Source organism: Durio zibethinus, chromosome 14 (assembly GCF_047325235.1).
Source record: "Durio zibethinus cultivar Kanyao isolate XHJ-2024 chromosome 14, ASM4732523v1, whole genome shotgun sequence".
Lineage (NCBI taxonomy): Eukaryota > Viridiplantae > Streptophyta > Magnoliopsida > Malvales > Malvaceae > Durio > Durio zibethinus.
In genome coordinates this window covers 24647756-24662163 of record NC_143175.1, presented here as the reverse complement: position 1 = coordinate 24662163, position 14408 = coordinate 24647756, and the positions used below count along the sequence as shown (strand labels likewise).

General features: G+C 35.5%; 1 protein-coding gene and 1 pseudogene across 2 annotated transcripts; both read right to left on the bottom strand.

Annotated features, from left to right (window-relative positions):
* Positions 1-194: 194 nt before the first annotated feature.
* LOC111295432 (putative membrane-associated kinase regulator 3 pseudogene) lies at positions 195-5332 on the bottom strand (annotated as a pseudogene).
* A 93-nt stretch (positions 5333-5425) lies between these two features.
* LOC111295431 (uncharacterized) lies at positions 5426-14091 on the bottom strand. 2 transcript variants are annotated; one of them, XM_089744091.1, is made up of 20 exons: positions 13486-14091; positions 12830-13386; positions 12233-12389; positions 11853-12140; positions 11644-11736; positions 10802-10854; positions 10515-10611; positions 10321-10394; positions 9611-9728; positions 9084-9194; positions 8514-8590; positions 8097-8163; positions 7734-7799; positions 7365-7472; positions 7074-7204; positions 6815-6881; positions 6610-6674; positions 6450-6537; positions 6083-6153; positions 5426-5995 (listed from the first exon to the last, which is right to left on the bottom strand). In XM_089744091.1, the coding sequence occupies exons 2-20, from the start codon at positions 12841-12843 to the stop codon at positions 5707-5709; spliced, it is 2034 nt and encodes a 677-aa protein (XP_089600217.1). In that variant the 5' UTR covers positions 12844-13386; positions 13486-14091; the 3' UTR covers positions 5426-5706. The 2 variants fall into 2 exon arrangements, with proteins under 2 accessions (XP_089600217.1, XP_089600216.1); XM_089744090.1 differs by having other exon boundaries at positions 12830-14091.
* Between the last annotated feature and the right edge of the window lie 317 nt (positions 14092-14408).

Here is a 14408-nt window from a genome sequence, read left to right as displayed (position 1 = left end):
CCTGATTATACTGGTGGGGAAAAGGAGTTGCTTTTTTATACTTGTCTGTTCTCCTGGTGCTCAACATCTGTCAATTAGCTGCTATGCAATTTCATTATTTCCCTTCCAATCTTGTCAAAAATCTAGCAGGCTTGTTTTGTCTAGGTTAATGTTTAGTCAAAATCATGAGAAAATAACAATAAGATGGAAGAAAATTTTTGTTTTATTTTGTTTATGAGAGCTGAAGTTCGGTTCATTTCATTTCATTTCATTTTTGGCTATAACAATGACGGTACAGATTTGCCGTGCATATGCTCTTCAGAGGCAGAAAGAGGATATCTTGTGATCAAAATCATTGTAAGTGATCGTTTCGTAGATATTAATATAATTCAATAATACAAAGCTTTCGGTATAGATTATTTTACTTCGCCGTAAAATAATATTAATATAAATATTTAGTTGCCCCAAGTATTTGTTCAAGTAAAAGCTCTGAAACGCTAGCATTAGGCCGATCTGAATTAACAGTAACGTGTCTTTCTTGCACTTTTTCTCTTAACTTTCATGACATCCAAACACTTTGGCTTAGTTTTAAAAAGACAAAGACACCAGAAAACGCAGCCGTACCTTACTTAGCCACATCAATCTATCAATCTTTTTAGTTTTTGTCCCACATACGACGCGGTGTTGGCTGGCCGGTGGGTGCTGCTGTTTGACTATTTGTAAGAGTATAGGCCCCCAAGTCCATAGACCGAAGAAGTGCGTGTGGGTGAGTACCTCTCCTGGGCCCATCCTTTTTTGGTGGCGGCCCTTGACATGGGTTTTTCCTTGGCCTTTTCTGGTCAACCACGGGCGTCTTATCTTTTTTCGGCCATTGGGCCTCCTCCCTTTTGGTACTGGGTATCTTTATTTTTTTTATTTTGTTTTTAATTTGCAGTAAAACCATGCTGTTCTGCAGGGGATGATCATGCTTGTCTGAACAAAGCATCTGTTTGCTCCAGCAATCAAGGTTTTTTCGGGATCAAAATATTGTTAAACCACTTTTTAAAACTAATATTACATGCCTATTGGGTACAAATTAAATATTAAGAATTTATTTGAATATAAATTAAAATTTTAAATTTTATTTGAATGCAATAAAAGTATATGAATTTATCTATATGATATAGTTTAAAGGTTTTTTTTTTTTTTTTAATTCTTACTGTAGTCTGTGAAAAAAAGGCCATTTACTGTTTTTGGCTTGTTTAGATTAAGTGAAAATACAATGATTTTTTTACAACTTACTTCTGGTCAATGATCAGTCTGTTCCTAATGATTTTAATATCGAATTGAGATTATAAAGTCATCTTTATTCATTGAAATGATTCAAAGAGAAATGATAAAAAGATGGCAGTCCTCATTTTCTGGACAGATACAAATCTCCTAACTTCCTGAATGTTGAAAACAGGGATAAAGCCTGAAAGGCTGAAACAGTAATAGAGAATCCATAATTCAGGGAAGTGCTTCATATAAAGAAAAAAAAAAAACTTTTATAAAATACACCTCGTTTTACAGAATCTACAGATTTAAAGCTCTGGTGATTTTAGTGAAACGTTTTTTTTTTTTATTGATTTTGAATGATAAATTGCACAGAAATGTAGTACAGGAACATTAACAACTTGATCTTGTCTAACAGTGGTGGAAAAACATGCAAAGTATCTAAATGACACTCAATTCGAAGAATGTAACATGAAGTGGGTACCATCTCAATCAACTTGCATTTTCTTTCTGCTTCTTATAGTGGATTTTCAGTGTTTTCCAAAGTATTTTCATCTTCATATGCTAACAAAGTCCTGGTCTTTCTTGCTCCCTACTAACTGAAATCTTTGAAGCAGAAAGTGAACAATCGCCAGGTTCACTAGAAGTCTTTCTTGAAGTAGATAGCTGCTGAGACTGCTTACAGTGAGCAATTGCTCCCTCAATTGAATTCTCAATCTCTGAATTCGCGCTGCTGCTCCTTTTCAGCGACTGTAAATCACAGAATCCGCTTGAACTGAATGAAAAAGATGATGAAGAAGAAGAGGAACCAGATGAAGATGTTGATGTAGATGAAGACTTTGTTGCAGAATGCCGTTGAATTACCCCTGAAAAGGACCTCCTATGGCTATTTGCAGCATCCTCAACCAGCTCCCTGTCAATGCTCTTCATAATACTTGATATTTTGTATCTATCATTATCAATCTTTCCAAATGAGTTCTTCTTTGCCATTTTCATGTACTTGTTTACACAATCTTTGCCCTTTGAAACATTTTCTGCTTCCACAATGCATGCTGCTTTGTCACAAGACCCATCTGAACGGGCAGTCTTACTAAATAAAGACTTAAGATACGCCCGCGACGCCTTGAGCTTTTGGCTTATTGAGGATTGCTTGATATGCTTGAGCTTTGTAGACCAAGAGCTCTTCGAATTATTGCCAATGAAGACATTCAGTTCAGTTGAACATTCAAAGAAACAGTCATCAGGGTTTAGTTCACTACTCACCCCGCTGGATTCCAATGGGGTACTTGTATTAGTTGAAGGAATAGCAGAGCCAGTTACGAAAGGAACAGCAGAATTTTCGTCAAAGGGTGCTTCAGTTTTGCTCTCAAACGTACTGTTGGAACTTTGTAGTAGTTTCTGAACCATTTGCAAGCGAGGAGGGAGGTGGAGGGGAAGGAGCTTTCCTTTGTAGAAGAGCTCATCAGCAGGGAAAGTTGAGGTTTCTCCATCTCGGGAAACTGAACACATTTGGAACTCAAACTCTCTAATTTGTGGTGGAGAGCTTATAGAGTAACACAAGAAGTTGGAGGATGAGCTTACCTCCATAACAATATAGTCTTCAGCTGCGTGGGTACATGAAGCTTGGCTTCTGGCCATCTTTTGAACTGTCAAAAACCTCTCTCTCTTGGAGATGTTCAGCTTATGGGAAGGTGAACTTGGGGAGGAAAGAGAGGGCATCGCATCATTTAAAGTGAGGGTGGAGCCAAGTTAGAAAAATAAAATCACAAGGTAAGGAATTGTCAAGTCTTTTCCATTTTTTTCCCACTCTTTTTCTGCTTTATAGTAATATCTTGAATGGTTCCAAACAATAAAATGCAGAAAACAGTGTGGAATTTCCCCCCTTCAGCTGAACAGCTTCTGACTGACCCATGTATGTAGTTGTATTCTGCGTTTTTATCCCTTCAATTATGCATCAAAATTTATGTGGCTTACACACAGTAGCCATGGGTTGAATTATTTATGTTATTATCTTTTTACTGTTTCATCATTTACCTTCTACATTCAAAAGGTGAATTACAACCGTTTGTCTTTTTATTCCAAGTTTTCAGTTTGAAAGAAAAGAATGCAAAGAATCTTCTCATTATATTTTTTATCATTCCTTCTTCTCTTTTGAATCTGACTTGCATCCATAGCCAATTAACTTCTGATACATACAACGAGTAAGCTTTAGGTGAGCTTAGAACCACCTGATCAAATCCCTATAATGCAAGGACTGTATAGAGTGTAGAAAAGTGGATAACAATGTTGGTGCGCCCCATGTTTTTTGAGGCTCTTGAATGTTGCCATGTTTACATATACTTTGAACTTGAACTGTAGTGCAGAAGGTAAGAATCTTCCACCACCAGAAAGGTGACAGTGCCTTTGTTTTTACTGAAAGTTTCTATGTAAGCAGCACACACAAATCTCTTCAACAGTGTTAAAGAAAATGAAAGTAGAAGAAGAATAGATCAAAAGGGCTCAGATGGAATCTTATTTGAAATCATGACATGCATGATAGTATATCTAACTTCGGAATTCTCAAGGATTTAGGCATTCGCTGCCACTCCGGCTTAGTTTGCTTTTTTTACAAAGGAGATCCTGGCTTAGGAATAGGGAAAGGATTGCAGGCGTTGGGATTATATATATACAACAGACTTGTTTTTTGCACATCTACAAACTTCTCTGCAGCAAAATTTAAATTTCACAAGGTCAGCCCTGTTTTCAAAACCTGGTTTTTTGCACCGTCAAGTTTACAATTCAATAATGAATTAAAGCCTAAGAGGGAGAGCTATTATTCTATTGTTACAAGTTTCCAAGCCTTTAAGCTAAATTATTTTCTCCAAGAACTGCTACGTTATATATCAGCCTATTGCTATGGGGACTATATATCTGAATTCCAACCATTTGACTTGGTCAAAGCATGGGAGAAATTTTAACCCTTTTCCTATCTTGATTATTGTTCCATTTTTAGAAATTTTCGCTGCAGCTGTTGACCTCACTAACAACAAGCATAAGCTCTATTCACCCGGAGAGGGGAAAAAAAAAAAAAAAAAGTATAAGCTCCAAAACTTTGGTGGTGGGACGCGGTTTACCCGAGGCTAGAGGGCTTTTTTGCTTGTCTCCTCTTGTACTAACTGTTTACTTTGGTCAAAATCCTCCAACTTTGATCCAAAACCAGCCACAATATTCAATGAGCACATTACAATTGGCTTTGTAGTTTTCTACATTATTCCTGTAACCAGAAATTATAGGAGTTTGCCTTATCAATTTAGACTTGACATATATGCGCATTGTCATCAGTTTAATAAAATGTCGAGGTTGCTATCACTAGTTCAGTTCTGTAGTAAAAGAGTTTGAGGTAAACACATTTTAGTAGTTTTTCGTTTTGAGGGTGAAAATAATGAAGTTTCAAAAGAAGGAATCTGATACAAAGCAATCACTGCTCTGAAATATGGTAAGCCGATTTTTCAGAAACAAATGAAGCAGGTGAACACGTGATGCTGGTCTGAGCAGCAAAAGCTTTGTTCATGTATACAGGGATCTTACTTTCAATCCTGGCAATTAGCTTTTAACTCTAATGCCTGCATCATTTGCCTTCTGAGGCATCTGAGCCACCGCCAGAAAGACTCAAAGTTGCAATTACAACTCAGAGCTGAGATCTAAAAGTTCAAGGCCAGGCCCAATGGGTCAAGGGAGTCACTTTCAGAAACACCCTTTACAAGTGGATTAATTATGGTACTAACCTTTATAAAGTTGTTTTTGTTTTGGGTTATAAAAACACCCTTAGTAGCATTGATTTGGAAGCATTATGTTCAGGAATCCAATTAAGTACTACTACAGTAGTTTGAAATTATTGCAATCTTTTATTGAGTTGTCAGAGCCTATGAAATAATCTAATATAACACCATTAATGGCCTTATGCTGTCACTGTTACTGCAATCAACCTCTTTGACAGATTGCCACTGTACTTCTTGTTTTGCACATTTTGTTCGTAAAAGTTTCAGGAAACAATCTCCTTCAATATCTTGTAGAACTGAAGTTTTTGTTGATAATTATGATCAATTCTGAGTAGTGTTATCTTTTCATTGTCGACGTCCAGTAAGTTACTCGTGATCAAACAGAACAAAATTTCCTGATGAATGGAATTACTAGAACCATGGAGCCTGAGCCCTGAAGAACATGGAGAACAGCTTGATTTAAAGAATACATAAGTTAAATTTGTTCAGAGTCATCTATAATCTATACATTTCAGTACAAAAAATGGAGAATCTACACCACAATATTTGACATACAAATACAATGAACTATCAGTTTCTCTAATTGCAGCTGTTGCCGAAGTAACAAGACATCTTACACAATTCTTCAAACCACTGGAACAATCAGAGGCATATCATGACACCACAAACCAGATAAATTAGGCAATATTTGGTTGGGTTGGTCGGCTGCTGGGTTTTAGATCTTTTCAAACGCATCATACTCCCACTCTACAATCTCCTCTGTCTCATAATCTGAACTTTCTTCATCATCATTTTCCAACTCAATTTTCAGTTTCTTCAGTAATGTCTTATTTGAGGAAGACTTTAGTCGCGACCATGAACTTTTCTGTGACTTTGTGCGGGGTGGTGACCGTGATTTTAGCATTGGAGTTTCAACTTCCAAAGTTGGTCTCTCAATGGATTCAAATTCTTCCTTTATACTTTGAAGATCCTCAAAAAGCTCTTTGACCCTTTCATCGTTTTTCCTGGGTCAAGGCCATGCCCTCGTTAACGGCAATGTTAATGTAGTTCCGCATTAATAAAGGGAAAGAAAACAAGATAGAATTGTATACCTGTAAATGCCTTCATTTGGAGACTGAAACTGTGTTTTCATTGAATCCACTACACTTATGGAAGTTAAAAACTGAAAAAAGAAGGAACAATTTCATCTCTTAACATGATTAAAGTGATATTATGCATACTGCAAATTGCAGATAAAAAAAATATAAATAGTAGAATTTTTAAAAATGGAAAAACCTATAAATTCATAAATATAATGCTATTAGAAGGACAGAGCAATGTCCCCAAGCACAATGGATGTGCTACAAAAAGGCTTACTGTAAAAACATAGAACGTAACAAAAGTAGCTTGTGACTATAAATTAATTGAAAACAAACAATGTTAAGGCTATATCCTGGATGTACTAAAATTGATACATACCTTGGATTCAAGGTTCAGATATTCTTCTTCAACATTTTTTCTTTGGTTAAGACCTTTTTGAGATTCATCCTTGGCTGTTTCCCCAGACCTGGTTTAGTAAAAGAATTATGAAGCTTGACTTAATTATGCACTAAAATTTCAAAGAAACAAAGCATTATACCTTTCATTTGAGCCCAAGTTCTCCACCAGGTGCTTAATTCGTGAGATGGAAGGCCTGAGTTGCTCCTTAATATAGGAAAGAAATAGATGTGTCAGTGAAATTAAGGAATACATGTTTTGCACCAGACACCAAGTAATGAATGGCAAGTGCTGGATATCATTAAGTTTGAGGAGCTATCTGGATAAGATTGTAGGTAAAGCAATACCTTGTACGCAGATAGAAGCCGAATGACTACATTCACAAAATATTCTCCATATCTCTCTAGTTCACCACTAGCAAATTTAAATGAAAAAAAAGTAATCATTTAACACTTTAGAGTTAAAATAATAACTCGCATATATAAATAAAGCATAACTTAGATAACAATGTGATATTGCAACCATTTCTTGTTTTAAAATGGATAAATGGTCAAAAGAAGTGATAGCATCAATTCATACTGGTTAGATGAAAGGGGATGTACATACTTGACCTGCTTCTCCTTTTGCTCATTGTAGGTAGTTTGAAGAAACCATGTATCTTCCAGAAAATTAATCCACACATTAACTACATCTGCTTCTACTCTACATGAAGCAATCGATTTTGAAATTTCCTCTTCCTATAACCAGAAGAAACGGAAAGAAGAAATGTATAAATAAATAAAAAAGGATCCAAATTAGTTGCCAAATTGGACTTGCAAATTCTGAATATGAACAGAGGGATAGTTATAAAAGCATATAATCTGATTAGTACCATGGTGAGAGTTAAAGCAATTATACCTTTGATTTCAGTTGTAATAGAATCTGGTTACTGGCATCATCAAAATGCTCTCGCTCTTCCCTGGCATTGCGAAGGCGTGCCCGAGCAGAAATAAGTGATGCATTGACCTGAACCAGAGTCACAGCCATAATTGTAATCCCACTCTAGATCATATGGAGAAAACCCCCAGGACTGATGTATCATTAAGGTATTGGTGTAATAGAACTGGCAATTCATCTTTGACACACATGATCACGCATGTATATACACAAAAGAAGAAATAAAAGTAAGGGTAGAACTTAAACTTAACTAATGATAGATGATATTCCATTCAGAAAAGTTGCTCAAGAAGAAGAAGAGAGAGTAGTGAGAGAGTATTAAAGAAAAACCTTTTTAAGTTCAGCTTCAAGTTCATCTTTTTGCTTCTCAAGCTCTCGAATCCCTGCTTCCAGTTCCTGGGAAATTCCATATCAATTATCTTTGATTTTCCTTGTAGAAAAAGTAAAAGGGAAAATTTACTTCAACGTGCAAATGTGCCATCAGAAATCAGTTGAAAATTATTACTTGATCTACAGATAATAAATTGGAAACTTAAGTTCCCTATCGAGTCCTCATTCCCTTATGTTATGATGACAAAACAGTTGACAAAGATAATGGAAGCAAGGCAGAGCAACCAACGTGAATGGTTATGTGAAGTTCTTCATTTGATATTCTGATAAGAAAAGGTCAGAACTTCCCTTGAGGACTAGTACCTTCTCATGTTGGCTGACTTCGTTGGCTTTAGCAACACGAAAGCTGAGCGCTTCTTCTTTCTGAAACCTGATTGAAACACAAGGGGAAAAGAAAAATAAAAAGGCCCTTTGTACCTATAAAATGCAGAAATGAACAACAGAAAATTCAATGGAAATTAAAATGGAAACTGTAAGAAGCCATTCAAACACAATGTATTAAAAGTTTTTGCCTTATCTGACATATATAGGAATGTTACATTTGCTGTTGAATAATAATAACCATCTAACCAGTACATCTGGTTAACACTAGCAAATTTCCCTGATTCATATTAGGTATATTTCATTTCACTCCAATAACTTTTAACTAAGCTAAAATCAATATGATCCAATTATGTAAGCCCCGAAAGGAAAATTGGTGAGTAATGATCTATTTAAAACCTGTGGTCTAAAATGCGCTTTTCAGCCTTGGATGTTGAGTTAATGAGAGATTCTGATAAAACTTTTAATTTGTTGACCTGCAACAAAAATGGACCATATTATAATAGCATAATTAGTGGTTACAGTGAGCAGAAGGCCATGAAAACCATTGCTGCTAGCATAAACTATAAAAAATTTAATTAATAATAAAATAAAAAGAAACACTTTCTTGATAAAATATAAAAAGGACTATCACAGTCAAATGACATCTACTCGTTTTCTTATCTTTTTTTCAATAACTAACCTATAATTAATCATTGAATGGATTTGGTTTTTCAAACAGATCTTTCCAAGATGTGATGGTAAAAAAGACATTTTCATTATGGTAACAGAGTAGAGCAGGTGAATTAACAGAACAAAATACAGCAGGGTAAGATAACATGCACTTGCTTTATAATAGGATGGAATGAAGCTCTTACTAAAAACACCTTACAGTCTTATCCGTTCTTAAAAGATAACTGCTGGTTGTTAGCCTCAAATCTTGTTTAACACTTGGCAATCTACCAAATACCCGAGGGGGAAGAGAGGTACCTTTTCAGCATGAACTTGTGGAGAATCCCCATTGCTTAAAGATTTTTTCTTTAATAAGATTTCCTCCAATCTGGAATATAGCCTTACTAGTTCAAGAGCTTCTTTAAGAGCCTACAGGGAAGATCAAAACTTTTAGTTTTATTAAATCACAAGATACCGAGCACTATTTGATTTATTTGCTATCTGATACACTTGTGGACCAGTGAAATATACAAAAATGATACTTACGAAATGAAAAAAAATAAAATAAGATGGAGATCGTTCATAAAGTGAAAAACTAGAATTAGCCTCGCTTCTCTCTACCGTGCAAATAAATATTAGGATCTTACTGCAAGAGGATACAGTAGCAATACTTATTTATGGTAAAGCAAACTTCCTTTTAAGCCCCAAAAACTGAATTGACCAACTCAATTTGGTACAAACATGCTGGTTAATTCAGTTTTTCAGTTGTTTGGTCAGTTTAGTTAAACAATATTCCAAATCAGAAATTGCGCACTGGTATGCACGAATAATTTATTAGCTTTCACCTCTGTCATCGCAGCAGTTTGTTTTTCAGATAATTCTTCATGACCTTCACTTGAAGATTTCTGGAGTGCCTTCATTTCTCCAAGTTTTTCCTCTAGACTGCATGTTTCAGCATCTATTCTGATAGCAGACACAGAAAAAAGTGGAGAAAAAAGATTACAATTCAGTCCTACTATTTTATGACAAACCAAACATGTCTACAGGTGTTTATAATTACTTGAACATGTGAAGAAATGCTAGTAAATCCATATTGCACAATCAAAAGTGATGCTAATAGAAGATTGGTGTTCAAATGTGGCAAAGACTTCCTAAATCTAGCAGCATTTTCTTTGAAAACTTATATCGCAAGGAAATTCGGTCACATCTAGATTTCCACGAGCTTTATAACAAGAAGCTAAGAATCAATCCCCTTAAGATTCAAGATACATATGTACTGATATCAATTACAAATACCATAGCTCTAGATAACAAGTCTATGTAATAAAGATCAAGGATGTTATTAGGGGAAAATATTTGGAGGCAGAAACATTAAAAACACCACTTTAGGTACTGCACATAAGGAAACAAAACATGAACAAAAAGAAACACAATCGATTAGTTGGTTTGAAATAATAATTGCAAATGTACATAAAGTGTAGAAGTTTGAAAGTTGTGACTTGTTAATGCCCACAAATATGCCGCAATAGAAAAGATATTATAATTAAGTAACCACCTTGCAAGATCAGCATTTATTTTGATCCCTGAAATTGCAGCTTGAGCATATTGGAGTAACTCTTCTCGTTTTACCTGCAAGAAATAAGAGGGAAAGAATGACGAAGAGGACATATTTATGTTAGATTAAGGTAAAATGAACAGATATGTTAGATTAACTCTAATCGTTTGTTAATGATAGTACAATGTACTTACCAATACTTCCTCCTGGTAGTTTGAAAATGCCATTGCTAAATTCTTTATGCTGCTCATTACTGCCTCATGAACTTCCTTCCCCCCTGCAAGACAGATCCTGTATATGACCAAACCAAGAAGAAGTTTACTTGGAATTCGGCTATAATAAGAAGCCAAAAGCATATGTTTCTTCCAAACAAATTCTCTCCTCTCCTTATAACTGACCCAAAAATAACTTTAAGCAGTTAATTTAGGCCACCATGGTAAATCAGACAATCAAAAGTAACTAAAAGAGTGAGAAAAATCACCGAAATATTTCCATAAATAGTGAAACCTCTTCGTCATTTGGTGCTTCAATAATCTGAGTCATACAAAAGAGTTACCCTGCGGTTAAACTCAATCGATCAGCAAATACAAAGCCCAAATATGCAAGGCAGCAAAGTTACACGATAATGCAGGGAAAATTTCAATATTCATAATGCTACAGCCTTCTAATAGGAGTGCCAAAACCGCCAAACAAGTGTGAAACTTGTTTTTGTGGTTGATTCTTAAACGATTATGATATCCCCTGACTGCTATATGAATCAGTGTTAACAGTCTATTAGTCCAGGTCAATATGCAGGATATATATATTATGTATTCCACCTAGAGATGGCCTAACCTAATGATATGGATAACAGATGATGACCCTTAATTTTAGCAAGAATCAATTATGTACGGCTTGTGGGAGCATCTAATATTGCTCTCCCATGAGCATTACAAGCCAATGATCAACAAAAGTACACCAAACTATGACATCAAAATAAGCAAATTTTGGTCAGCTTCCCACGATATACTTTCTCAAACTCTTTAGTTTAAGAAGATTTCCTTAATAACAAGCTCCCCGAAGTCGTAGTTAGTCCAACACAGAGTGGAAGGAGAGAGGAGATTTCCTTTATTAAAACCTCCATCCCAATGATCATAGTTCTTTCAATACTTTTTAAATTATGATTTATGAATTCAAGCACAACCTTAACCAAAATTTTTATGATTACCAAGTATTAATGGCTAATGATCACAGTGCTTTTCCATTAACTTAAAAAATAATGACATGATATTTCCAATACAAACAAAGGGAAACATTGGCACTAATCATGAAGGATAGACTTACCATTGACAATGCCATGCCTTCAAGAGCTTGACTGTAAAGAAAAACCTCACGAAAATTCATTGGTTCACCGATTTCAGGATCGAAGTAATAAACCTGTGATCATAATTACAAACATTTGCAAAACAAAAAGAGAAAAAAAATTTTTTTTTGAAGACAATATAAAATTGAAAAAAAAAAAAAAAAACAACATCAACAAAAGGATTACCGACCAAAGTTGGCTTTTTTGGAGAATCCTTAATCTCCTCGAAAGAAAACTGATCATCAACGTTTTTGTCATTATCATTATTATTGATTGTGTCGCTGCTATTATCTTTATCGTTGTTTTTATCATCATTAATTTCTTTATTATTGTTTTGATCATTTAATAATCTGTCGATTTCTTTAAGGGCGACGAGCCATCTTCTTAAAAGCTGAACCCTTTCAATTCCTCTACATGATACCGAAACTTCTTCAAGTCTCTTCACCGTTATCCGTAAGTTCTGCATATTCCTAGCTGCCTGATTATCGCAAAATAATCAAAATAAAAATAAAAATGTCGCTGAAAGAATAGAAATACCGTTAGCATTGAAAAGGAAAAAATATTAATTACAATGCGGTCCTGGAGCATCTTGGCACTTCCAACGACGGCGGATCCAGCATGTTGCACAACGGAATCGGCGTAGCTCCATACGGTGCGTGTCAGGTTGTTGTTTCCGCCTGCTTCCACGGCTCTGTTGACAGCCGTTCTTATCCATGACATTTTCTTCCTAACTCAAAGACTGACGAATTTCAACAAAAACAAACGAGGAAAGACGACGAAGCACAAAAGATGGCGTTTGATTGTTGTCGTGGAAAATGTCACTTCTTCATGTTTGGAAAAGCGACGAAACGAAGAAAAAAAAACTAAAAAATATAAAAAATAAATGGATTGTTCGAGTCCCTTGCCTCTTGTTTCGCTTTCTTACTTTCTGTTTAAAGACCAACATTTTTTTTCTAAATTTCAGGAAATACAAAAAATTTGCTATTGATATCCATTAACTAAAAAATAATGTGTTTCTTATTCTAAATTTTAATTGAAAAAAAAAAATCATCTGTGGTTTTTTTTTTTTTTTTTTTTTTTTATGAATTTAAAGCAATAATATGCCTAAATATGGAAAAAGCTTCCCTGCCATCCATAATTAATGAGTGCGGAAGAAAGGTTAAAAACCTGAAGAATTTCATAATAATCTGTTCTCTACAGGGCACTTTTCCATATCACTTAATATCCAGCAATTGCACTTTCCATGGGATACCGTTGATCACCCAACTTTCAGATTCCAGGAAGCTATCTGCTCAATTGCTTGCAGGGAGATTCAATCCTTCCACTGGATGGTGGAGTTGAATCTGCTTGTGAATTTGGTAGACCGGATTCAGTATCAACAAATACTTCCTCACTACATGAATTGCTGCTGGTGTGCTCAAAGCATTTTGAGCCTTCTAAAGGGAATAGGTCAGAGCCTCCATCTACGGACAGAGGATGTGGAAGTGACTATAGTCTATAGAATCATCAACCTTTGGGTTTGATGACTCATCCTGTTCAACAGGGATTGCATCTTGGCGCTCAACAGCTAACTCTAAACAAAATGCAGCCATTCTGGAACAATAGGAGCAGCTTTTTCCCTTGGAAAATACCTCTCTCCAAATCGGAAAATTAGGTTTGCATTCTTAATAATTAACATTGCATTATTTTTATATTCCTCCTTCCACAGAGAGAGATCTCAAATTCTGGAAATATAAAGTGAGCAAGAGAAAGTTTTTGAGGAGAATCAGAGCAAGAATAGCAGAGTAGAGCAATTAAAGAAGGCAAAAGTCCCTAGTTCTTACTCAGGCTAGCATGAGTTCTAACCGGAAGTGTTTCAGTTTCCACACTCTCATTTTAGCTACTCTTATCCTCAGGTGCAGGACTTTTCTGACTGCTATTTATCCCTTCAGTTGCTGCTGATGTATCAAACTGTTCATCCTTCTGTTCTGGGTGATTACCAACAGAATCAACAGACGCATTGTTAGAGCCCATATAATCAGCACCCAACACTTTCTTTTCAACTGGTTCACCCTCAATTGATAAATCAGAAGATCCCTTATTGTTGGAAGAATTGGGACTACAAGAAGAAGACAACACACCTTTATTTTTGGAATCACCCTAAATTATAATTTTTCCCTTTTGATAAAAAGGTTTAGGGTTTTGTTGTTGGGTTTTCAGTTCTGATTCTGATGTTACCACGACCTATGAAAAACCATGAGAAATCTAAACGGACTTTAGTTAAAAAAAATAGAATTTTTGAATGATTTTTAGGGTTTCCGACAGAAGAAAACTTTCTTGGAAAACAAGAAAAAACCAGAAAACAGAAGAGGGAGGGAAAGGAAAAACGACCGTTAAACCGATAGATTTGCACATCCACGCGTCATCTTTAGATGAGATGACCGCTTGATGGTTATAGGACTAATGGGACCATGAAGCCTAATTTATAGAATCGTGTACCCCTAATTTTAAGTCGCGTATTGTGTACACGTGTCCATAGATCTATGGCTAATATTTTGAAAAAATATCGGGTTAAGTTACTCAGTCCAAATGTAGGCCCATGTAACAACACTTCTCTTGTGGTCAACACCCAACCCATTTTATCAAATATTAGAGTTTGTGCCAGTCCAAATGTTAGACTAAAACGAATGTGGGTTGGACCAGTTTTTGCCAACTCATAAATCTGAGCCCATTATTGGACTGACCCAAACTCACCTGCTGTTCTAAT